Consider the following 24,141-nt stretch of genomic DNA (forward strand, 5'->3'; position numbering starts at 1 on the left):
TCCATTCACTGGACCAAATTGGGCACAAATACCCCATATGCCCAAATTTGAATACTGGTGGGGTTGGGGGGTTGGGGAGGGGGTTGATTTTGTCATTTGGGAGTTGTAGTTGCTGGGATTTATAGTTCATCTAAAATCAAAGAGCATTCTGAACTCCACCAACGATAGAACTGAACCAAACTTGGCCCACACCGACAGAAAATACTGGAAGGGTTTGGTGGGCAATGATCTTGAGTTTTGGAGTTGTAGTTCACCTACATCCAGAGAGCACTGTGGACTCAAATAATAATGGATCTGGACCAAACTTGGCATGAATCCTCAATGTGGCCAAATATGAACACTGGTGGAGTTTGGGGAAAATAAACCTTGACATTTGGGAGTTGTAATTGCTGGAATTTATAGTTCACCTACAATAATAGAGCCCCTTGAACCCCACCATAGAACTGGGCCAAACTTCCCACACAGAAACCCCATGACCAACAGAAATACTGGAAGGATTTGGGATTTACCGCCTGTGATCTTCACTTCACTTCACTTTATTTCTCACTTTATTATATCAGCTTTTATTTCTCACTTTATTATATCAGCCTTCTCTGCCAAAATGGTTCCTAAAACCATCTGAAATATGTGTTTTCTGATGACGTTTGGCAACCCCCATGAAACTCCCTCGCAGTCCCCCAGAGGTCCTGACTCCCAGATTGACAAACACTGGTATAGAACATCTTGGTGTCCTTGTGGCAATGGTTTCCCATCCTTGTAAGAGTTTTTTGCCCCAATCCCCCAACCAATTGCCAAGGCATGGAAGCCATACTCCAAAACAGTAACTTTTCCCAAGCTCTTTCTCATTCCCAGCTGAAAAACCCAGCCTTCATCTGCTCGGAACATGGTGTTATTGTGGCCAATTCCTGACTCGAGGAAACAACAAGAACCAATCGAGGGAAGCGGATCGTTCTCCACCATGCCCCGACCTGCCCTTTCTGCCAAAGGCGCGGAAAAAGCTGGCAGAGCCAAGGAGACGGGCGCCTCTTGTCCGTGGCAACGGCCCAAAGCCCATTACGCTGAGTGCCGATGCGCTGCCCGTTGTTCGTCAATTATTCAGGCAATAATTGCACCCTTATTTAAAGTCTAGCCTCGTGTCCGCCGCATACCACGCTGCCAAGGAAAGGAGCGCACCGATCGGCTGACAACTGCGGACCGGCCCCCAGCATTTGCACACTCGCCTCTCGCTCACACATTTATACCTGGCGGATTAATTAAGCAAACATGTTGAGAGCAGCATGTTCTCAGGTGTGAAGCTGGAGAGGGCTCAATTAATCCGCTCTCGGCTTCCCTTAGCTCAGTGTCATTTAATCCCAACCTGATCTTTAGAAGGCACAGAGGTGAGTAAAGCAGAGAGCAAGTCGGAAAAGGAGAGGTAAGTGCTTGGCCCCATTTCACCTGACTCTACATTTTTGTAGGGGATACACTGACACACACACACCCCAACCATATAGACTGCAGGGTGGTGGCTATGGTATTATGCCCCTCAAAAGAACTTTTGTCAAAGACATCCTTCTTTATTGAATTGTTAGCTGCCCCTTTTTGCAAGTCAAGGGCCAACAGCTGATGCTAGCGCTCAACACAACCAATCACACGGTTTTTCAGCTTTTATCACACGCGAAATCAACAGCTGATAGAGAGCAGAAAGGTCAGGTTAACATAAATCAGTCCGAGAAGTGTCATAAGATGCCTTTTGGTTGCATTTTTGACCTCGCTGAGCAGAAGGGGGTGAAATGCAGCCTGATGGTCACATGTGGCCCTCGGGGTCCCAAAGGGTGGTTCTTGAAGCTCCCTTGAATCCACCCCAAATGTTGCAACAAGCAGAAAAAGCCTTTCGCCGGCCAAAAAAACCCTTCAGATATGTTGCTTGGTCTCCACCCCACGTTACCCCCTTCCAGCATATCTCATGTTGATGGAGAAGAAGACTGACCACCAATGGATGCAGCAGCCTCCTTTGCCAAAGGCTTGACTGGAGGTGCCATGGCCGCAATGTTGTGAGCTCAATCCTACTGACTAGTGGGATTCGCAGTTTGTTGATGGCAAGGAATGCTAAAGGCCTTGCAAAAACTACAAATCCCAAGATCTCACAACAAAGATGTTGCTGCAACCCAGAACAGGAAACTGGACCCTCAGACAACCATCCACCACACTTGACTTCAGGAAAACAATCCTTCTTTATTGATGAAAGATAAATACAAAATAGAAGAAATATGCAAAGGTAAAAACTCACAATAAAAATCAGCAACAAGAAATGTCCATAACAAGATCATGAAACCCACAGCAAAACTGCTGAATCCTGGAACTTGTTAGCAATCCACTAACCGTACTTGGAACAACTAGAAAACCTCCGAGGAACAAGGCCACTTGAATCAGGAGACCTGCAAAAGCTTGCACATGAATCTGGAATGATACCTGGTCTGAAGCTGCATTCAGGCCAGGCATACTTAAGGCCGAGAAATCTATTGCGAGACACGCCTGAAGATTTTGTTTGCATTTCTCTCAATCTGGCTGACCTACGTAAACTTTGTGCTTCACCCCGGCTCTGCCAAATCTGCCCCTGCCTATCATTAGGGAGACCAGGTGTCAGATTCTCTGGAGAACTAAGACTGGGAGGAAAAGGGAGTGAAAGTCTCCACTCAGCTCGGAATGCATGTTCTCATGGGAATTCTGACTTTCACTTTCCAAGGCTGTAGGATTTTCACTACTCAAACCATCATCATCTAAATTGTCCTCAGAATTCACATTGACATCTACATTGGCATTGGGGAATACAATCAGAGAATCAGGTTCAGGTTCAGGTTCAGGTTCAGGTTCGCACACAGGCTGAACCCCAACAGATGTGTTGGCTGGTTTCCACCACATGTCATCCCTTTCCAGCATCTCTCATGTTGATGGAGAAAAAGACTGACCACCACTGGATGCAGCAGCCTCCTTTGCCAAGGGATTGATTGAGTGTGCCATGACCGCAATGTTGTGGGGTCTATTTTTGTAGGAAATACACAGTGCATCTGGTAAAGGTTTGTCAATGCCCATTGCCATGAATGCATCCAACTGAAGCATTAGACAACTGCCACGGCGCCATCCAAGGGCCCTGCCACACAGCCATATAACCCAGAATATCAAGGCAGATCATCCACAACATCTGCTTTGAACTGGAATATCTGAGTCCACACTGTCATATAATCCAGTTCAATGTAGATTTTATACAGCTGTGTAGAAGGGCCCCTACAGACCAGTGCAGCATTTCTCAACCTAGGGGCTGGGACCTCTGGGGGGGGGGGGATTGCGAGGGGGTGTCAGAAGGGTCGCCAAAGACCATAAAAAACACAGTATTTTCTGTTGGTCATGAGGGGTTCTGTGTGGGAAGTTTGCCCCAATTCTATCAGAATGCTCTTTGACTGCAGGTGAACTATAAATCCCAGCAACTACAACTCCCAAATGTCAAGGTCTATTTTCCCCAAACTCCATCTGTGTTCATATTTGGGCATATGGGGAATTTGTGCCAAGTTTGGTCTAGATCCATTGTTTGAGGCCACAGTGCTCTCTGGATGTAGGAGAGCTACAACTCCCAAACTCAAGGCCAATGCCCACCAAACCCTTCTAGTGTTTTCTGTTGGTCATGGGAGTCCTGCGTGCCAACTTTGGTTCAATTCCATTGTTGGTGGAGTTCAGAATGCTCTTTAATTGTAGGTGGACTATAAATCCCAGGAACTACAACTCCCAAATGACAAAATCAATTCCCACCCCACCAGTATTCAAACTGGAGCACATCAGGTATTTGTGCCAACTTTGGTCTAGTGAATGAAAATACATCCTGCCTATCAGATATTTACCTTATGATTCATAACAGGAGCAAAATGACAGTTATGAAGTAGCAATGAAAATAATGTTATGGTTGGGGGTCCCCACAATATGAGGAAATGTATTAAGGGGTCGCGGCATTAGGAAGGTTGAGAAACACTGGACTAGTGGGATTTGTGGGTTGGTTTTGAACCGCAGCCCTCCTTGGCCGGGAATAATAATAATAATAATAATAATACTTTATTTGTACCCTGCTACCATCTCCCCAAGGGTCTTGGTGTGGTTTACATGAGGCCGAGTTCACAATACAACAATAAACAATAACAACAAGCCTTGGTTACATCCCGTCTAGACTACTGCAACGCTCTCTACATGGGCTTGCCTCTGAAGACTGCCTGGAAGCTTCAATTAGTCCAACGTGCAGCAGCCGGATTGCTAACAGGAGCGGGGTGCAGAGACCATACGACCCCTCTGTTATGCCAGCTCCACTGGCTGCTGATTAGCTTCCGAGCACAATTCAAAGTGCTGGTTTTGACCTATAAAGCCCTAAACGACTCCGGCCCAGTTTACCTGTCCGAACGGATTCTCCCCTATGAACCATCAAGGTTACTAAGATCTTCCGGTGGGGCCCTGCTCTCTATCCCACCACCCTCGCACTCACGTTTGGTGGGAACGAGGGACAGGGCCTTCTCGGTGGTGGCCCCTTGGCTTTGGAATTCCCTCCCACTAGAGATTAGATCTGCTCCTTCCCTCCTGAACTTTAGGAAGCTAATAAAAACCTGGATTTGGAATGTGGCATATGAGGATTGAGTCAATAACCCTTGTCCACATGGAAGGATAGCGACGAATTATGACTGTACTGACGACTTGGCTTGTGTAATGTGATGATGATGTTTTTATTGTACTTATATTTTAATGTATAATGATGATGCATTGTGCTGTTTTGTATATTACTGTATATAAACACATGTTGTGAACCGGCCTGAGTCCCTCCTTGGAGGTGGGAAGACCGGTATATAAAGCTTCTAAATAAAATAATAAATAACAATAATACAAAACAATAAATAACTCATAAGCAAAAATAAGCAATAAACATTAACAGTAACACAATGTGTTTAAAAACCTATGGCTGGGCCAAATGTAATAATTAAAATTAAAAAAAAATGCTGGGCATGGCAAGGTGACATGGAACTGAGATAGAAGTTTTGGAGAGGGATGAGTGTGCAGACAATCTTAAATCACTAATAAAGAGTGTTTAGGGACATATTTCTGGGAGTTTCCTTATTCTGGGAAGGCACACTGAAACAACCACGTTTACAGGCTCCTTCTAAAGACTGCCAGAGTTGGGGCTTGCCTAATGTCCTTGGGGAATGAGTTCCAGAGTTGAGGGGCCACCACCGAGAAGGCTCTCTCCCTCATCCCCACCAATGGTGCTTGCGATGGTGGTGGGAGCGTGAGCAGGGCATCTCTAAATGATAATTGCCTTGCAAAACTATAAATCCCAAGATGCTACCACAATGAATCATGGCCTCTTTGAAGTGGTGTCAAATTGCTATCTATTCTGCTGCACTACAACAGGCACCAGAGATGAAAGCTGATTAAAGATTAAGCAAGGCTCTGTGTTTATGCCTCCGCCTGCATGTCCGTCTGTCTGTCTGTGCCGCTGCCTGTGTTTTTCCTTTCTGGCTCATACATAAACCCAGAGCCCCAGACAAATTTCCCCTTCCTCACCTCTTGCTGGGAAGAAAGACCGCAGCGCAGGGAGGGAGGGAGGGCACAAAGGCAGGGAGCCCAACGAACCCGGCCCCGTTCATTAGTGCATCCGCTCCAGCCAAAGAAGGGAGGAGGGCCGAGGGAGTGACAGTCACCAAGAGGTCAATTAATTCATCAGGGAAATGCAATTCCCAGCCTAAATATATGGTCGGCAGGCCACATTAGCGCTGGCACCGGGGACACGGGGTTGCACCCCTCCTGAATAAGCAGCTAAATCAAAGACATCTGGAGAGCTGGCCGAAAGGGCCGGGATTATTAATGCCGAAATTTAGAAGCCAAGGTCTGAGCCGGGGATCCATCAGCGCCAGCAGTTACATCCAATAAATTAGGAGAGATAAGGATTGAAGGATGGAGCATTAAAAAGGCACCATTCATGGCTGAGCGGCGGCGATGGCTGGTCTCTCTCCTGCTCCCTGGAGAAAGTTAACTCTATCCTGCTTACGGGGAAAGGCAAGAGGCGCAAGCTTTATGGCAGTGTTACTCAACCTGGAGGTTGCAAGGGGGTGTCAGAAGGGTCGCCAAAGACCATTAATAAACACCGTATTTTCTGTTGGTCATGGGAATTGGCCCAATTCTATCAAAAGTGATATTCAGAATGTTCTTTGATTACAGGTGAACTATAAATCCCAGGAGCCCCCGGTGGCGCAGTGGGTTAAAGCACTGAGCTGCTGAGCTTGTGGATCGAAAGGTCGCAGGTTCGATTCCGGGGAGCGTCGTGAGCTTCCGCTGTCAGCCCTAGCTTCTGCCAACCTAGCAGTTCGAAAACATGCAAATGTGAGTAGATCAATAGGTACCGCTCCGGCGGGAAGGTAACGGCACTCCATGCAGTCATGCCGGCCACATGACCTTGGAGGTGTCTACGGACAACGCTGGCTCTCCGGCTTAGAAATGGAGATGAGCACCACACCCCAGAGTCAGACATGACTGGACTTAATGTCAGGGGACTACCTTTCCCTTTCCCTTATAAATCCCAACAACTACAACTCCCAAATGTCAAGGTCTATTTTCCCCAAACTTCACATTTGGACATATTGAGTATTCATGCCAAGTTTGGTCCGGAATATCGGAGTCCACACTGTCATATAATCCAGTTCAATGTGGATTTTATACAGCTGTGTAGAAGGGCTCCTACAGACCAGTGCAGCGTTTCTCAACCTAGGGGCTGGGACCTCTGGGGGGGGGGGGGGTTGCGAGGGGGTGTCAGAAGGGTCACCAAAGACCATAAAAAACACAGTATTTTCTGTTGGTCATGGGGGATTCTGTGTGGGAAGTTTGCCCCAATTCTATCAGAATGCTCTTTGACTGCAGGTGAACTATACATCCCAGCAACTACAACTCCCTAATGTCAAGGTCTATTTCCCTCAAACTCCATCTGTGTTCATATTTGGGCATATGGAGAATTCGTGCCAAGTTTGGTCTAGATCCTTCATTGTTTGAGGCCACAGTGCTCTCTGGATGTAGGAGAGCTACAGCTCCCAAACTTAAGGTCAATGCCCACCAAACCCTTCCAGTATTTTCTGTTAGTCATGAGAGTTCTGTGTGCCAAGTTTGGTTCAATTCCATCGTAGGTGGAGTTCAGAATGCTCTTTGATTGTAGGTGAATTATAAATCCCGGCAACTACAACTCCCAAATGTCAAGGTCTATTTCCCCCAAACTTCACATTTGGACATATTGAATATTCGTACCAAGTTTGGCCCAGATCCATCATTGCTTGATGCCACAGTGCTCTCTGGATGTAGGTGAACTACAACTCCGAAAACTCAAGGTCAATGCCCACCAAACTCTTCCAGTATTTTCTGTTAGTCATGAGAGTTCTGTGTGCCAAGTTTGGTTCAATTCCATCGTAGGTGGAGTGCAGAATGCTCTTTGATTGTAGGTGAACTATAAATCCCAACAACTAAACTTCCAAGGGTCAAGGTCTATTTTCCCCAAACTTCAGCAGTGTTCACATTTGGGCATACTGAGTATTCGTGTCAAGTTTGGTCCAGATCCGTCATTGTTAGATGCAATAATAGTGTTCCCTGGATGTAGGTGAACTAAAACTCCCAAATTCAAGGTCAATGCCCACCATACCTTTCCAGTATTTTCTGCTGGGCATGGGAGTTATGTGTGCCAAGTTTGGTTCAATTCCATCATTCGTGGAGTTCAGAACGCTCTTTGATTGTACGTGAGTTCAAAGTGGGTTCCCTCCTGCAGACGGCGATGGAAAGAGGACATGTCATAATGGGGAGAAATGCAAGTACTGACTCCCAGTTGAGGGGGTTCACACTCTTGGCTGAACACCACAAGACACAGCATCTGTGGCCTTTGTCCTTTGACCCTTTTTATCAACACAGCACAACACAACAAGATCCTGTCCAACCCAGAGGTTGCGCCTCCTGCAGTATATCCATCACTAACTTATTTTTGTTTGCATCTCAATGCTGTGACGTAGAAGAAGCCAATGGACAGGAGTCGCTGGAGGTCTCTCTCCAAGGGACTCGCAAACATGTCAAGCATCAAGGCAAACAAAGCCGATATGGAAGACAGCCTCTAACCCACCAGCCTTGGACTGAAACCATTTAAGGCAGTGTTTCTCAACCTTCCTAATGCCACAACCCCATAATAGTTGTGGTGACCCCCAACCAAAACATTATTTTCGTTGCTACTTCATAACTGTAATGTTGCTAATGTTCTGAATCGTCATGTAAATATCTGATATGCAGAATGTGTTTTCATTCACTGGACCAAATTTGGCACAAATACGCCATACGCCCAAATTTGAATACTGGTGGGGTTGGGGTGGGGATTGATTTTGTCATTTGGAAGTTGTAGTTACTGGGATTTAGAATCCACCTACAATCAAAGAGCATTCTGAACTCCACCAATGATTGAATTGAACCAAACTTGGCACATAGAACTCACATGGCTAACAGAAAATACTGGAAGGGTTTGGTGGGCATTGACCTTGAGTTTGGGATTTGTAGTTCACCTACACACAGAGAGTGCTGTGGACTCAAACAATGATGGATCTGGACCAAACTTGACAGAGATACTCAATATGCCCACATGTGAACACTGGTAGAGTTTGGTGAAAATAAGACCTTGACATTTGGGAGTTGTAGTTGCTGGAATTTATAGTTCACCTACAATCAAAGAGCATTCTGAACTCCACCAATGATGGAATAGAACCACACTTCCCACACAGAACCCCCATGACCAGCAGGAAATACTGTGTTTTCTGATGGTCTTTGGCAACTCTTTTGACACTCCCTCGCGACCCCCCGAGGGGCCACGACCCCCAGGTTGAGAAAGCTCCTCTAGACATCTCTCTTCAAGAGACTCACAAACATGTCAAGCATCAAGGCAAACAAAGCCAATATGGAAGACCCGCCAACCTTGGACTCGAATCATTTAAGGAGAAGCTGGCCAGCTTTGCTTGCTGCTCCTCAAGCCATTTGGTTCCTCCTAGGCTAGGCATAGGGCTCAGGCTTATTGTACCTACTTTGGTCACTGTGTGTATGTCACAAAATGAGGGAAAGAAACAGAAAGAAGTCACAGCTTGAAGAGAGAAGGCGGAGTGGTTCCATGTCCTGCAATAACAGGTGCCAACACAATATTGATTTAACAAGAAATCGTGTGCTATTAAACAAGACAGTAAGTGTGGGAGGAAGGAGCTCATCAGCAGGTAGGAAGGGGAGAAGTCTTGTACCTCCCTTACTTGTTCAAGCCTATTCCTGCCTCAAATACAATATTGGCAGAGCAAAGACAGTCACTATCCTTGAGCCACAGGGATCTGCCCGCCCCATCTGGTCCTCCTCTCTTTGCCAGCCTCTTCAAGCCACAGCTCAAGAAGGACTGCAAGTGATACCTCCAGGGAAGTATCTCCAGATGATGCAAGAGACCCAAAATCCCCTGGAAAGTCACTTAATCTGTCTGAACTCCAGCAAAATCCCTTTCATCCTCCTGACCCAAATAGGCACCACCAGGTTTTGTGAGTCAGGAGGCTCTGCCTGCCACACCAACACAACACAACAACATCCAGTTCAGCCCAGAGGTAGTGTCCTACAATAAATCAGAGAGTCATTTCACTATTTTGGATTGCATCTCCACCTTCCCCTACAATGCTGTGAGGTAGAAGCCAAGGGACAAACATGTTGAAGGATACCATCTGGAAGTCTCATTTCAGCCTGGAAGTCTCACCTCTATAACCATCGCATGCCTGCTGCCTGTGGAGTGAAAGAAATAAGAGGTAGATCTGCAAATGCAGTGGTGTCCAAACTTGTGTTCCTCCAGGTGTTTTGGACTTCAGGTTTCCTGACCATTGGACAAGCTGTCCAGAGCTTCTGGGAGTTGAAGTCCCAAACACCTGGAGGGCCAAATGTTGGTCGTCACTATATTAGCAGATCTAATTTGTTATCTCTTCTTAGCCCAAGAGACAGAGGAATGTTTGATGGAAAGCAGAGCTCCTTTCGCACAGCTGTATAAAATCCTAATTGAACTGGATTATATGGCAGTGTGGACTCAGATAATCCAGTTCAAAGCCGATCTTGTGGATTATCTACCTTGCTACTCTGAGTTATATGGCTGTGTGGAAGGGCCCATGGTCTCCGCCAATCTGGTGCTCTTCAGGGCTACAACTTGTGTCGGAACTTTGTGGTCAACTTCTGCTGGACATCACCCATACAATCACATTGCAGGACCTACAAGGGGTTGGAGAAGTGCTCTCTTCGGTACTCCTTGAGCTTCTCCAGTGCAACCGTATGGCCGAAGTTCACCATAAAGTCATGCTAGACGACCTAGAGATTCTTAGAGATAACATCGTAACCAAATCCATGAATAATCAAATCCGTCAAAGTGAAACCCACAAGTGTGGAGGGCCAACGGTACTATCCAATTACCCTTACTGCAAGAGTAAGAACACCGACGCTAAGCTACTACAAGCCTGTTTGTTTTGAAAAGGCTGCGTATGCAAGGCCCTTGGGAAGGTCACGAAAGCAGCATATCAGGAAACTCTTGTAACTAACTCTTTTGGCACAATAAACCCAAATTCAGCACAGCTCCATCAGCAAGAAACGGTCCCTCCAGGAATGGGGGAATGGAAGGAAAAAGGCTCAATAAGGAGAAAATCAGAAGTCAAAAGATGAGGGTGGGAAATAGTTTTGCAACTTTACTGAAAAGCATTAGGCATCCAAATTAAGCTTTCTACGTGGGCATAAATTCAAGAAAAGGTCTCCATTAAGCAAACTGAAGAACTATAGGATAGTCTTGCTGCAGAACAAGCTGGAATTAAAAGTGAGTGTTTAGTCGAGGTTTAGTGTTTGCCTTTTCTCTCTCTCCCCAAAATAACAAATGGCTGGAAGGAAAAAAAGAAGCCCTACTTACTTCTTGCCATTGACCAAGCAGATCTTGTTGATGGAGTCCTTGGGAGTCCTAGGCCATCCCAAATTCTCCGAGTCCCATTTGGTTCCCAGGAGAGAGAACTACAAAGCCAGGGCTGTCGGCGTGTTTGTGTGTTTGTTCCTCTGTGTGTGTGTGTGTGTTTGTGTGCCTGGAGCCTCTGTCAGGCGCAACCACCAAATTAAACCCTGACATCACCCTGTAATGGAGAAGAGCGCACACGAGAAGGGCCCCTTCCCAAGACAGGCTACAGCCAGGCAGACAAACCTGGAGAGAAGCCATATGGCAGCCGGACTATCCAAAGGCAGGACTCCATCATGGCTTTTGGAGTGTTTACATTTATATTTCCATATCTCAGAATGTGAGGTGTTGCAAAATGCAGCGGTTTTGTTCCACTAGTTTAGGGCAGAACTTCTTAAATTTTCCACTCCTAAGATATTTTTACATGACCTCAGGTATGCGGGTATATAAAACAGGTTAATAAACAAACATTTACTAAGAACAAAGCATCATTTGCTAGTCTTGCTACACCGGATGATTTCCCATTTAGGAAATGCAGCTGAAGCATCTTTAGAGCGCACTGTAAAGATTGTTGTTGCTAGCAGATTTGTGTAAATGTGTAAAACAGCCACTAGGTGGCAAAACTTCCACTATTGCCAATTATTTTCAGGATCCCAACATTGAGCTTAATGGGACTCCATTTCGGGTCAAGTCTTCCAGTTTAAGACGTAATGGTTTAGGATGATGGTGGAGATTAAGGCGCCTCTGGTTTAAGACACCTATTTTGCCTTTCTAGGATTGTTGCAAAAGGTGAGGTTTTAAATGCAAAACAACTATAAACCTTCATAGTGACTGGAACAATGTTGCTGTTGGAAAAGGTTGTTGCCCTCAAACCCTACATTGATATTCTGTACCTCATTTGTGGAGACGTTGCAAAACAACTGCAAAACCCTGACACAGGTTTAGAGCAGAATGCACAACGCTGGGATGTTAGGATTAACCAGGTATCCCATTAGTAGCAAACACCTCAGCAAGCAAGAGTCCAAAAGTGGCAAGCTCAAACCCAGAACCTCAATCAATGGCTAAGACCAAATGAAAGACTCCCTCTTGGGCACACAGAAGACTGGGTGACTTGGAAGGCGCTGAACAGACTGCGCTCTGGCATCACGAGATGCAGAGCCAAGAAATGGGGCTACAAAGTGGAATCCACGATATGCAAGTGTGGAGAAGAGCAAACCACAGACCACCTAATGCAATGCAACCTGAGCCCTGCCACATGCACAATGGAGGACCTTCTTGCAGCAACACCAGAGGCACTCCAAGTGGCCAGATACTGGTCAAAGGACATTTAATAGAATACCAAGACTGCAAACTTTGTGATTTGTTTGTGTGTTTTTAATGCAATACAACTGTTTTGGTTCGCTCCTGACACAATAAATAAATAATTAGTAGCAAAAGACAGTGTATTTGAAAAGGAATGCAAAACTTGAAAAGGAATGCTGAGCACTGAATGATTGTTGTTAGGAACCCCACTGCATCTGGATCCTGCAAAACAGAGGGATTTTTGCTGCAAAATCCTGGGACAGAGTTGCTGGAATTTTAGGATTTACCAGGTATCCCATTCTTTGCAAAAGGCGAGGTTGTATTTGCAAAACAAGTGCAGAATTTTGCAGGACACTGAACCATTGTGGTTGTTTTTGGGGTGAGAGGTGTTTTCCAGGAACATGTTTGCATTTCAATACTGCAAAACAAGAGGGATTTTCTGCAAATTTTTGGCACAGGTTTCAGAAGGGGTTCCAAATGTCGGGGTTCTTCAGAAGCGCCCCCCCCCCCCCTTTGCCCTCCTCCTGGCCTGGATGCAGAGCACTGCCCATCTGCGCAGCCCCTCTCTTCCTGGCCTTCCTCCTCCCCGCCAGCTCAGATTACAGCCTGAGCCGCTTCCAGCTTCCCGTGATCCCGACAGCTTGCCCAGCCGTCCATCTGCATAACCCCTGCCTGCTAATCCTCCCCCGGCGAGGGAACTCTGATGCCAGAAGAGCTTAGCGGGCACCTCTTGGCCTTCTCCGTATGAGAGGGCGCAGCCTGCCCTCTGTCCGCCGTGCCCTCTGCCCATTAGCCCGCGGCGGCTGGGACTCTAACGAGAAACACCCCCTCCTTCCCACCCGCCTGCCCGCCTGCTTTTGCCGAGTGCCAGGGCTGCAGTAATAAGCACTTTGGCTCAGGAAAGGTCTCTCTCGCTCTTGATTTGCAGGCCCTGCTCCACTTCGCATCATTTGTGACACAGATCAATAGAGGGACCTTTTCCATCAGCCTGAGCACAGTCTCTGCCCCGGTGGCCCCGGTCACGTCTACTCTGGCTATGAAATGACACATAAAAGCACTTCCGTGCCTTGGCTTTACAGGGGTACCACCCAAAGTTCCCTGTAAAATAATGCCTGACATGATATAAAATCTAGGATGGTGATACACTGATGGGAAGGACAGTGTGGTACTGTACAGTGGTTTGAGTCCTAAACTGCAACACTGGGTGACCAGGAATGCATCTATGCTGTAGAACAGGCATGGACACACTTTGACCCTCCAGGTGTTTTGGACTTCAACTTAGAATCATAGAATCAAAGAGTTTGAAGAGACCTCATGGGCCATCCAGTCCAACCCCATTCTGCCAAGAAGCAGGAATATTGCATTCAAATCACCCCTGACAGATGGCCATCCAGCCTCTGTTTAAAAGCTTCCAAAGAAGGAGCCTCCACCACACTCCGGGGCAGAGAGTTCCACTGCTGAACGGCTCTCACAGTCAGGAAGTTCTTCCTCATGTTCAGATGGAATCTCCTCTCTTGTAGTTTGAAGCCCTTGTTCTGCGTCCTAGTCTCCAGGGAAGCAGAAAACAAGCTTGCTCCCTCCTCCCTGTGGCTTCCTCTCACATATTTATACATGGCTATCATATCACCTCTCAGCCTTCTCTTCTTCAGGCTAAAAATGCCCAGCTCCTTAAGCCGCTCCTCATAGGGATTGTTCTCCAGACCCTTGATCATTTTAGTCACCCTCCTCTGGACACATTCCAGCTTGTCAATATCTCTCTTGAATTGTGGTACCCAGAATTGGACACAATATTCCAGGTTTGGTCTAACCAAAGCAGAATACTTCTACAATTCCTAATAGCCGGTAGCGTAAGCGGGCAGAAAGGAAAGGGCCTGAGGGGTTAAGGATGATGGGAGTTGAAGTCCAAAACACCTGGAGAGCCCAAGTTTGTCCAGGCCTGCTCCAAGGCAATGGTGTCCAGTTTGGTCTAGCACCTGTCGTCTCAATGCCAAGAGGTACAGAAGACATCAAAATAATACAGTCGAAGTATGTGTTTGTCTGACTCCAGCTTGCATCTGCTTTCTCTTCCACTGACCACCCAAATATTGAAACATTTTAAGATGTCAATTGGATTCCCCCGGTGGCGCAGTGGGTTAAACTGCTGAGCTGCTAAACTTACTGACTGAAAGGCAGGTTCGAATTGGGGAGAGTGGGAGGAGCTCCCAGTGTTAGCCCCAGCTCCTGCCAACCCTAGCAGTTCGAAAACATGCAAATGTGAGTAGATCAATAGGTACAGCTTCTGCAGGAAGGTAACAACGCTCCATGCAGTCATGCCAGTGGCCATATCACCTTGAAGGTGTCTACTGGTTTTGATCTATAAAGCTCTATACGATTCTGGCTCAGCTTACTTGTCCGAACGCATCCACCCCTACGTCCCATCTCGTAATCTAAGATCATCTGGGGAGGTCCTGCTCTCACTTCTGTCAACAGCACAGATGCATCTGGCGGGGACGAGAGATAGGGCCTTCTCGGCTGTGGCTCCCTGCCTATGGAACACACTCCCAAATGAGGTAAGATCTGCTCCCTCCCTCCTGGCTTTTAGAAAAAAAATTTAAAATCAAGATTTTGGGACCAGGCCTTCGGGCAGTGGAAGTAAATGTATGCAACATTTCAGAAATAAATAAATACAGACAACAGCAGCTCTTTGGCTTGGAAATGGAGATGAGCACCAGAGTCCCAGAGTCAGGCACGACTAGACTTCATGTCAGGTGAAAACCTTTACCTTTTCCTAAGATGTCAATATTGTGGCTTCCGGCATTTTTGAGAGAACTGCAAAAGGGGAGGAAGTCTTCATCACCACTACCGAATGGTAGAGACAAAATCTGAACAGCCTAATCTGGAATCTGATGGATTTGGGATTTGCTGTAAGCTCTTTTTTTTTTTTTTTTGCGACTTGGGAGGCCTGTAATCAGCACATTTCGGTGACCTCCAAAGAGAGTGTTTGTCCCCAATCTCTCTCTGTTGCAATGTCACACTAAGAGAGCATGCAAAGATGACAGAAGGGAGGGGACGCATGGGCAGAAAGAAAGAAAGAATATAATCCCAAATTAATACAAACCAATGTGAAAAGCATCATATGCCCCCCTCTGACATTTTGACAGCAGGAGAGACTGATTTCTTGTCAAAGGCTTTCATGGCCGGAATCAGTGGGTTGCTGTGAGTTTTCCGGGCTGGCTGGAATGTCATGTTCCAGAAGCATTCTCTCCTGACGTTTCACCCACATCTATAGCAGGCATCCTCAGAGATTGTGAGGTCTGTTGGAAACTAGGCAAGTGGGGTTTATATATCTGAGGAGTATCCTCAGTAGGAAAAAGAACTCTTGTCTGTCTGAGGCAAGCATGAATGCTGCAATTGATCACCTTGATTAGCATTTAATAGGCTTGCAGCTTCAAAGCCTGGCTGCTTCCTGCCTGGGGAAATCCTTTGTTGAGAAGTGATTAGCTGATTAATTAGGTGATTAATTAATCAGCTAATCACCCAATCGCCCATTGTCACTGCAATTGTGTTATTGTATGTTATTTTGTTACTGTATTCATGTTTGTTTGTTTTTGTTAATGTAATTTGATGCTGTTGTTTGTTGCTTATGTTTTGTTTTTATTTTTGTTGTAATATATTGTCCAGGATTGGCCCCATGTAAGACATTCCGAGTCCCCGTTGGGGAGATGGTGGAAGGGTATAAATAAATATTATTATTATTATTATTATTATTAATAATAATAATAATTCCAGGGGAATTCCAGAGAAGAAGCAATCAGGGCCAGCTAACATCTCTCAACAAAAGATTCCCCCAGACAGGAAGCAGCCAAGCCTTGAAGCTGCAAGGCTATTCAATGCTAATCAAGGTGATCAACTGCAGCATTCATACTTGCAGCATTCATACTTAGGGTTTCTTCTTCCCTTTTGATGCCATTTGGAATTGCTCTCCAAAACCCAGTCAACTTCCTTCCATCCCAATCCTATCCAATCAAATTGAATTTAAATTTCACACCACTCTGCAAAAGGGGCATTTGGGGGGGAGAGAAGTGACATTCTGAGATGGGATTAGCTATCAAATACCTTTGCACTGGAAACCCTTTTTTCTCTTAAAAGGGTCAAAGACCAAGGGGCGGTCAAAGGTTTGACCTCCAGGGTCAAAAAGCCAGGGCTGATGGCGAGGGAGATTTCTCCTTTCAGGAAATGTCTGGGCAGGTAGCGTTTAATTAGCTTGCAATGAAGAGAAGGCTCTCAATAGAGGTCGGCCGGCCGGCCTTTGCATCTCCCCCAACATTCAGCTCATTAGAAACAACACAGGACCTAGTCTGGTACTTTCTCCAAGCCTTCAAGATAGTCATTGAACAGCCAGAGCAACATGTGGGCAGGATCTCCCTCCCACAAAAATGAAGTTTGTGCAGTTCAATAAACTTTTCTCACCAATTGGGGCATGGCATGTACAGCCTAGGAACAAAAATCATTGTGTTACAGAGTTTTCTCTTCCTTGGCTCTCAATGGTTCCTCAGAACCACAAGTAAGTCTCACAGACCAATGGCTCTTTTCTCATGATATTACAAAAACAATGGCCGATATACAAGCCTCCCAATAAGTAGCCCTTTCCTAACATCAGTTTTCAAAGCTCACATTGTCCCTCTATTTCAGTGTTTCTCAACCTTCCTAATGCTGTGACCCCTTAATACAGTTCCTCATGTAGTGGTGACCCCCAACCACAACATTATTTCCGTTGCTACTTCATAACTGTGATGTTGATACTGTTATGAATCATAATGTAAATAACTGACATGCTGCATGTATTTTCATTCACTGGACCCAATTTGGCGCAAATACCCGATATGCCCACATTTGAATACTGGTGGCATTGGGGGCAGGGGGGTTGATTTTGTCATTTGGGAGTTGTAGTTGCTGGGATTTATAGTTAACCTACAATCACAGAGCATTCTGAACTCCACCAAAGATGGAATTGAACCAATTTGGCACACAGAACTCTCATGACCAACAGAAAATACTGGAAGGGTTTGGTGGGCATTGACGTTGAGTTTTGGAGTTGTAGTTCACCTACATCCAGAGAGCACTGTGGACTCAAACAATGATGGATCTGGACCAAACTTGGCCTGAATACTCAATATGCCCAAATGTGAACACTGGGGAAAATAGACCTTGACATTTGGAAGTTGTATTTACTGAGATTTGTAGTTCACCTACAATCAAAGAGCATTCTGAACCCCACCAATGAAGGAATTGGGCCAACATTCCCACATAGAACCCCCACGACCAACAGAAAGTACTGTGTTTTCTGACGGTCTTTGATGACCCCTCTAACAACCCCTCGTGAACCCCTCCCCAGGGGTCCCAACCCCCAGGTTGAGAAACGCTGCTCTATTTCATGGCTTCTTGGTCCCCACTTTAGTCACCACCAAACTCTATCAAGATCTTGGACCAGATTTTTCAACACACAACCACCATGGGAATAACTCACATCAATGCTTCAGTGGGATTCCTTCCCAGGTCATCCTCAGAGCTCGAGATGCTTGTCCCTTCTTAAAGTAAAAAAGCACATGTCTGAATTTTAGATGGATGGGAAATCAGCTGGTTTTCCCTGTAATAGGCAGTAAGAGCACCTAAAGCTTCAGATAGCTTCTGTTCAACCATTTGCAGCACACCCAAATCCTGGGAGTTACCTGGACAGTGCTCTGATTTACAAGAAGCACTTACTGAATATCAAGCAAAATGTGGGTGCTAGGAACAATATCATACGAAAGCTGACTGGTACAACCTAGGGATCACAACCACACACACACACAGTGAAGACATCTGCCCTTGCACTTTGCTATCCTGCTACTGAGTACACATGCCTAGTGTGGAACACATCTTACCATGCTAATACAGTGAAAGTTGCTGCTTCCCCAAAGCCATCTCCTCCTAAAACAGAGCTAAAGAAAACCAAGATAGGTTTGAGTGGCCTCCAGATCACAATCTCTAGAAAGGTGGCAAAAGGTCCCCATGACTAAGATTGCAATAAAGAGAGAGGTTGTTTGACTCCAAACTCTTACACAAGAAGCTGCTTCCCCAAAGTAATCTCTTCCTAAAGCAGAGCTAAAGAAAACCAAGATTGGTTGGTGTGATCTCCAGATCTGGATCTCTAGGAAGGTGCCAAAAGGTGAGGGATATGTCCAGGCAAAGGATTCACATTACTAAGACTGCAAGGAAAGAAGTTGTTTGACCTCAAACTTGTCCACAAGAAGCTGCTTCCCCAAAGCCATCTCCTTCTGAAACAGAGCTTCACCAACTCTGGACACTAAAGAAAACCAAGATAGGTTTAAGTGACCTCCACAATCTCTAGTAAGGTGCCAAAAAGTGAGGGATGTGCGCCAGGCAAAGGGTTCCTATTACTAAGACTGCAAGGAAAGAGGTTGTTTGACCCCAAAATAGTCCATAAGAAGCTGCTTCCCCAAAGCCATCTCCTCCTAAAGCTAAAGAAAACCAAGATAGATTTGGGTGGCATGCAGATCCTGATCTCTAGGAAGGTGGCAAAAGGGACATGTCCAGGCAAAGGATCCCCATTACTAAGATTGGAAGGAGAGAGGTTGTTCGACCCCAAACTAGTCCACAAGAACTGTTTCCCCAAAGCCATCTCCTTCTAAAACAGAGCTTCACCAACTCTGGACACTAAAGAAAACTAAGATAGGTTTGAGTGACCTCCAGATCACAATCTCTAGTAAGGTACCAAAAAGTGAGGGATGTGCACCAGGCAAAGGATCCCCATTACTAAGACTGCCAGGAAAGAGGTTGTTTAACCCCAAATTCATCCACAAGAAGTTGTTTCCCCAAAGCCATCTCCTCCTAAAGCTAAAGAAAACCAAGATTGGTTGGGTTGGCCTCCAGATCTCAATCTCTAGGAAGGTGGCAAAAGGTGAGGATACATCCGTGCCTAGCAAACTGATCCTTCAAACGCCTTCTCCTCTCCTTGAGTCCCTTCCCAGGGGTGGTGTTGCTACTCTTAGGCAAGGGGCACAAACACAACTTCCACTCACTCAGGCTCTGAAGTAAGGAGGACCAGGTCTTCATCTCCAGCATGATGCCCTGGCGGTGGAGGTGATGGGGAGAAGCAGGGAAGACCTAAACAGCATCCATCCATGGCATGGTGACCCCTCCAGGCCCAACCCTTTGCTTTCTCCTTCCAGAATGGGGTTCTGTCTCTCTTTGGGCTCCCTCTGACCCCAGAAGGATGGAGGAGGAGGGTTCAAGGGGTGGGATCCCTGCTGATGGGACTCAGAGAGCCAGCCACCATGTCATTCCCTCTCAAGGCAAGCTGCATCTCCCTCTCCTCTCTGGCTCTATCCTCCCCCCTTTCCCTCTCTCAGGCAGGGTTTGTCCTGAGTTGAAGGAGCTTTAGCTCTCATCCCCCATCCCTCTTTCCGCGCTTGCTTGCTTGCTTGTTTGCTCCCTCCTCCCTCTTCCTCCTCCTCCTCCTCCTGCCGCCCGCCTTGCACTTGATAGCAGCCTTGTCAAGACTGCTGAGTTGCGGCTGACCCCTCACCTGCAGCTGCTAATTAAGGCTCCACTGTGACAGTTCAAGTGCCTCGCCTCCAGTTTGCAGCACCAAAGCCTCTAATTGGAGGAGCTTTTTCATTTCTCAATCGCAGACACGGCGGAGACCCTTTTCTCCCCCTTCCTCCCCCTGGCAATCCCTCTCTCATCTCCTCTCCCTCCTTTTATCATTCCCTTTCCAGGCCCAAGAGCGCTTCTACCTCTTTGTATTCCCCAATGGGGAAGAAGGTGGGAGAGGAGGAGGGTCCGGGTGCTTTAAGCCCCCAGAGGTTTCCAGCACTGGACTCCAGAGGCCTGAGTTCAAATCCCTCCTCAGTTATGGAAACCCGTGGGCGATCATGGTCACATCCTACCCCGAGAAAACTCCATCATCCATTTGCCTTCAGGTCTTGGTATATTTCTATATGCCTATTATTTATTTCCTTCTGCCAACCTAGCAGTTCAAACACATGCAAGTATGAGTAGATCAATAGATACTGCTCCAGCGGGAAGGTAACGGCGCTTGACACATGACATGGCTCCACATGAACTTGGAGGTGTCTATGGACAATGCTGGCTCTTCGGCTTAGAAATGGAGATGAGCACCACACCCCAGGATCGGACATGCAAATGTGAGTAGATCAATAGGTACTGCTCCTATTGCGAGAAGGTAACAGTGCGCCATGCAGTCATGCTAGCCACATGACCTTGGAGGTGTCTATGGACAACGCCGGCTCTTTTCGGCTTAGAAACAGAGATGAGCACCACACCCCAGGGTCGGACATGCAAATATGAGTAGATCAATAGATACTGCTCCAGCGGGAAGGTAACGACGCTCCATGCAGTCATGCTGGCCGCATGACCTTGGAGGTGTCTATGGACAACGCTGACTCTTCGGTTTAGAAATTGAGATGAGCACCAACCCCCACATTTGGACACAACTGGACTTAAAGTCAAAGGAAAACCTTTACCTTCATCTATTATTTATTTATTTATTTCATATCAAAAGCATTACATAAATTAGTATAAAACAGATAATATAATAATATTAGAAGGAACACAAGCAGCTAAATATCTTTTGACTAAAAACAGGCAACAGCAACTGCATTGTCTGTAGCCTCCAACAATTCTTCCTCTGTGCATGAGGCAGGACATTGCGGCCAAGCATACAGATGCGGAGTTGTCTGTTCTGCTCCACAGTCACACAAGGTGGAGGATTCTTTTAGGTCATGCTGTTTTGCCAGGTTATCTTTTGACCTGCCCACTCCACTTCTGAGTCTGTTCAGGAACAATCCAAGTTGTCCATACTTGGTTTGCCCCTGGAGTAAGACCCTCGCGGGGGGCATTCAATTGGGATTTCCTGGTTTAGCTGCCCAGAGGGAGACTCTTGCTGTTGTTGGGGGAACATTAAGAGGAGTGGTGGTTCTCAGGAAGCTTTTAGTTATTAGAAGCCACTAATGGCAGAGATACATCCATGTTTCTGAGGTTTCATCTGGAAGGAGGTCAAAATGAGCACCTTTAAAGGTACAGGGAGATCAGATACGCAACAGGTAGTCTATAACATTATGTAACAAAATTAGGAAAATGTTCTGTTCCTGGTTTGGAAGTGTTGTTTCTTGTTTAATTGTCCTGGCTTTGAAAGGAGTTCTTCTACTGCAGAAACTTTGTTTTTTGTGGCTGCCACAAAGTAGTTGAATTGGTTGAGACTCAATGAGATATTCATTGGGAAACTATACCAAAATGTGCTGCAGGATGTCTTGCAAAAACAAAAGTTTGGGCAGTTTAATACACTTTCCCCATGTTTTTATGATAGAACCAATTTGGAAATGACATTTATGATCCAGGAACAAAAATCGTGGTGTTACATAGTGTTCCTTGGCTTTTAGTGGTTCCTCAGAACCACAGGTAAGTCTCATAGACTACTGCTTCTTTTCTAATGAGTTTGTAAAAACAATGGCTGATGTACAAGCGACAACTAGTAGCATCTAAGAATACTACAGACAGTGTGATGCAGGGTTCTGATTGTTTACTCAGTCTATGGAGACCAGGGTTCAAACCTCTGCTTTACATGGAAGCCTTTGGGGTGACTTTGGGCAAGTCACACTCTCTCAGCCTCAGAAGAAGGCCAAGGAAAGTTCTCACATGCAACCATAGAATCTTAAGAGTTTGAAGGGACCCAGAAGGGCCATCTAGTCCAACCCCTTGCCATGAAGGAATACACAATTAAAGCATGCCTCAAAGAAGCCCATGCAGCCTCTGCTCAGTGATCTCCAAAGGACACAGGATTCCAGGTGAGGCCCAACTGAACACAAGAGAGTGGCACTAATATTTCCTTTGATCTATGTTCCTAGGAACCTAAGAATGGTCCTTTTTCAAACTACAACTATTATTGTTGTCATCATAATATTTTGGACTTCAGCTTCCACAATTCCTAACAGCCGGTCATGGGCAAACTTTGGCCAACCCTCCACGTGTTTTGGATCCCAACTCCCACAATTCCTAAGAGCCTACTGGCTGTTGTTGGAGTCCAAAACACCTGGAAGGCGGGCCAAAGTTTGCCCGTGTCTATCCTACACCCTTGTAATACAACAGGACTTGAGCATCCATAGATTTGGGTATCCATGGGGTCCTGGTACCAAACGCCAATGGGCACCAAGAACCCACTGTTTTTGCTCCCAGTTGATAAATCAAAGTGATTCCTTAAAGCGAGCCCCTGGTGGCGCAGTGGGTTAAACCCCTGTGCCAGCAGGACTGAAGACCGACAGGTTGCAGGTTCAAATCCGGGGAGAGGCGGATGAGCTCCCTCTGTCAGCTCCAGCTCCTCATGTGGGGACATGAGAGAAGCCTCCCACAAGGATGATAAAAACATCAAATCATCCGGGCATCCCCTGGGCAACGTCCTTGCAGACGGCCAATTCTCTCACACCAGAAGCGACTTGCAGTTTCTCAAGTCACTCCTGACACGACCTAAAATTCTTGGCTGCAAAACCCATGACCAAGGCTGAGAAATGGAAAAGAAACTGTTTGTTTCCAGGCTTGTTTTTCCAAAGCGAAGGGGTATTTTTCTGGAGAGGAGATAAAAGCTGCTGCCAACAGATTCCACTCTTCCAACCCCCCTGTGCAAGCGCATGCAAGGCACATTTTCTGGAGGAAGTGTGGTGCCTCCATGCGCCTCTTCTCACCTCCTCCATCCTTCCTCCTCCTCCCGCAATTGTGCCAACAACAACCTGACAGATCTATTGTGCGCAGGAGGGCTCCAGACGCTCCATCTATCCATCAGCGCAAAAAGGAGGGAGGGAGGGAAGGAGGGAGCGCTGCCACAGCCGCCGCGTTGACCCCATAATCAGCCGGAGGAGAAACAGAAGACGGCTTGTATCATCCCCCGGGGTCAGAGGTCTCAGGGAGCCAGCCGTTCCCCTCCCCACCGGCCAAATTCCTGGGATTCGTGCCCAGCCCTGGCAGCTGCTGCCACAAGCGCCGTCCAGACCCTTCCCTCGCTCCTCTTTCCCTGAAACAGACAACAAGGGAGGATGAGCAGGTGCCATGGGGAGGGGAGAAAGAAGGGCAAAGGCTGAGTTCGAATCACAGCACTCTTTTACTTACACACACATGCAAAAGACAGAGGGTCAGCAGGTAGGAAAGTTGGCTTTGATCTCAAAATTCATGTGACACAGAATCTGCGGAACTGATATCCGCGGTTCTGTTTATGCACATCTGACAAAACAGGTCCTCTTTGAGCATTGTCTGGGTCCTCTATGTGATTATATGGCAATGGTTCTCAACCTGTGGGTCCCCAGATGTTTTGGCCTTCAACTCCCAGAAATCCTAACAGTTGGTAAGCTGGTTGGGATTTCTGGGAGTTGTACGCCAAACACCTGGGGACCCACATGTTGAGAACCACTATTCTATGGTACGTTTCCAAAAGCTCACCACAATCATGCTGGAAGATCTAGCTATGCCTAGAAATATATCCTCACTGGATATTTTGGAGGTCTTCTAGTTGCTTCTATACTACCCTTCCAGCGGGTAGTCATGTGGGAAGACCTAGATCTGCCCAGGGATGTAGCCTTTCTAGATATTTTTACATCTTCCCAATAATTCTATGGTATTCTTCCAACAGAAGTTGATCATAGTTATGATGAAGGACACAGATATGCCCAGATATCCATCCTTTCTAAGTATTTTAGGTTCTCCAGATTATTCTACGGTATCCTTCCAACAGAAGTTGATCATAGTCATGCTGGAAGACCTAGATCTGCCAAGAGATG

General features: G+C 46.4%; 1 protein-coding gene across 6 annotated transcripts in view; it reads right to left on the minus strand.

The window, feature by feature from the left end:
* The window catches only part of GSE1 (Gse1 coiled-coil protein), a 510,191-nt gene that overhangs the window by 220,023 nt on the left and 266,027 nt on the right, over positions 1-24,141 (minus strand). The window contains exon 1 of one of the 6 annotated variants that reach the window (XM_060788127.2): positions 19,378-19,751. The exons of the other annotated variants lie outside the window; for them this stretch is intronic. Coding sequence (XP_060644110.2) covers positions 19,378-19,420 — 43 coding nt within the window. The 5' untranslated portion in view covers positions 19,421-19,751. Of the gene's footprint in view, positions 1-19,377; positions 19,752-24,141 lie in introns of those variants that run through there. 6 annotated transcript variants of the gene reach the window in all.

This window comes from Anolis sagrei, chromosome 8 (genome assembly GCF_037176765.1).
Source record: "Anolis sagrei isolate rAnoSag1 chromosome 8, rAnoSag1.mat, whole genome shotgun sequence".
In the NCBI taxonomy this organism is placed as follows: Eukaryota; Metazoa; Chordata; class Lepidosauria; order Squamata; family Dactyloidae; genus Anolis; species Anolis sagrei.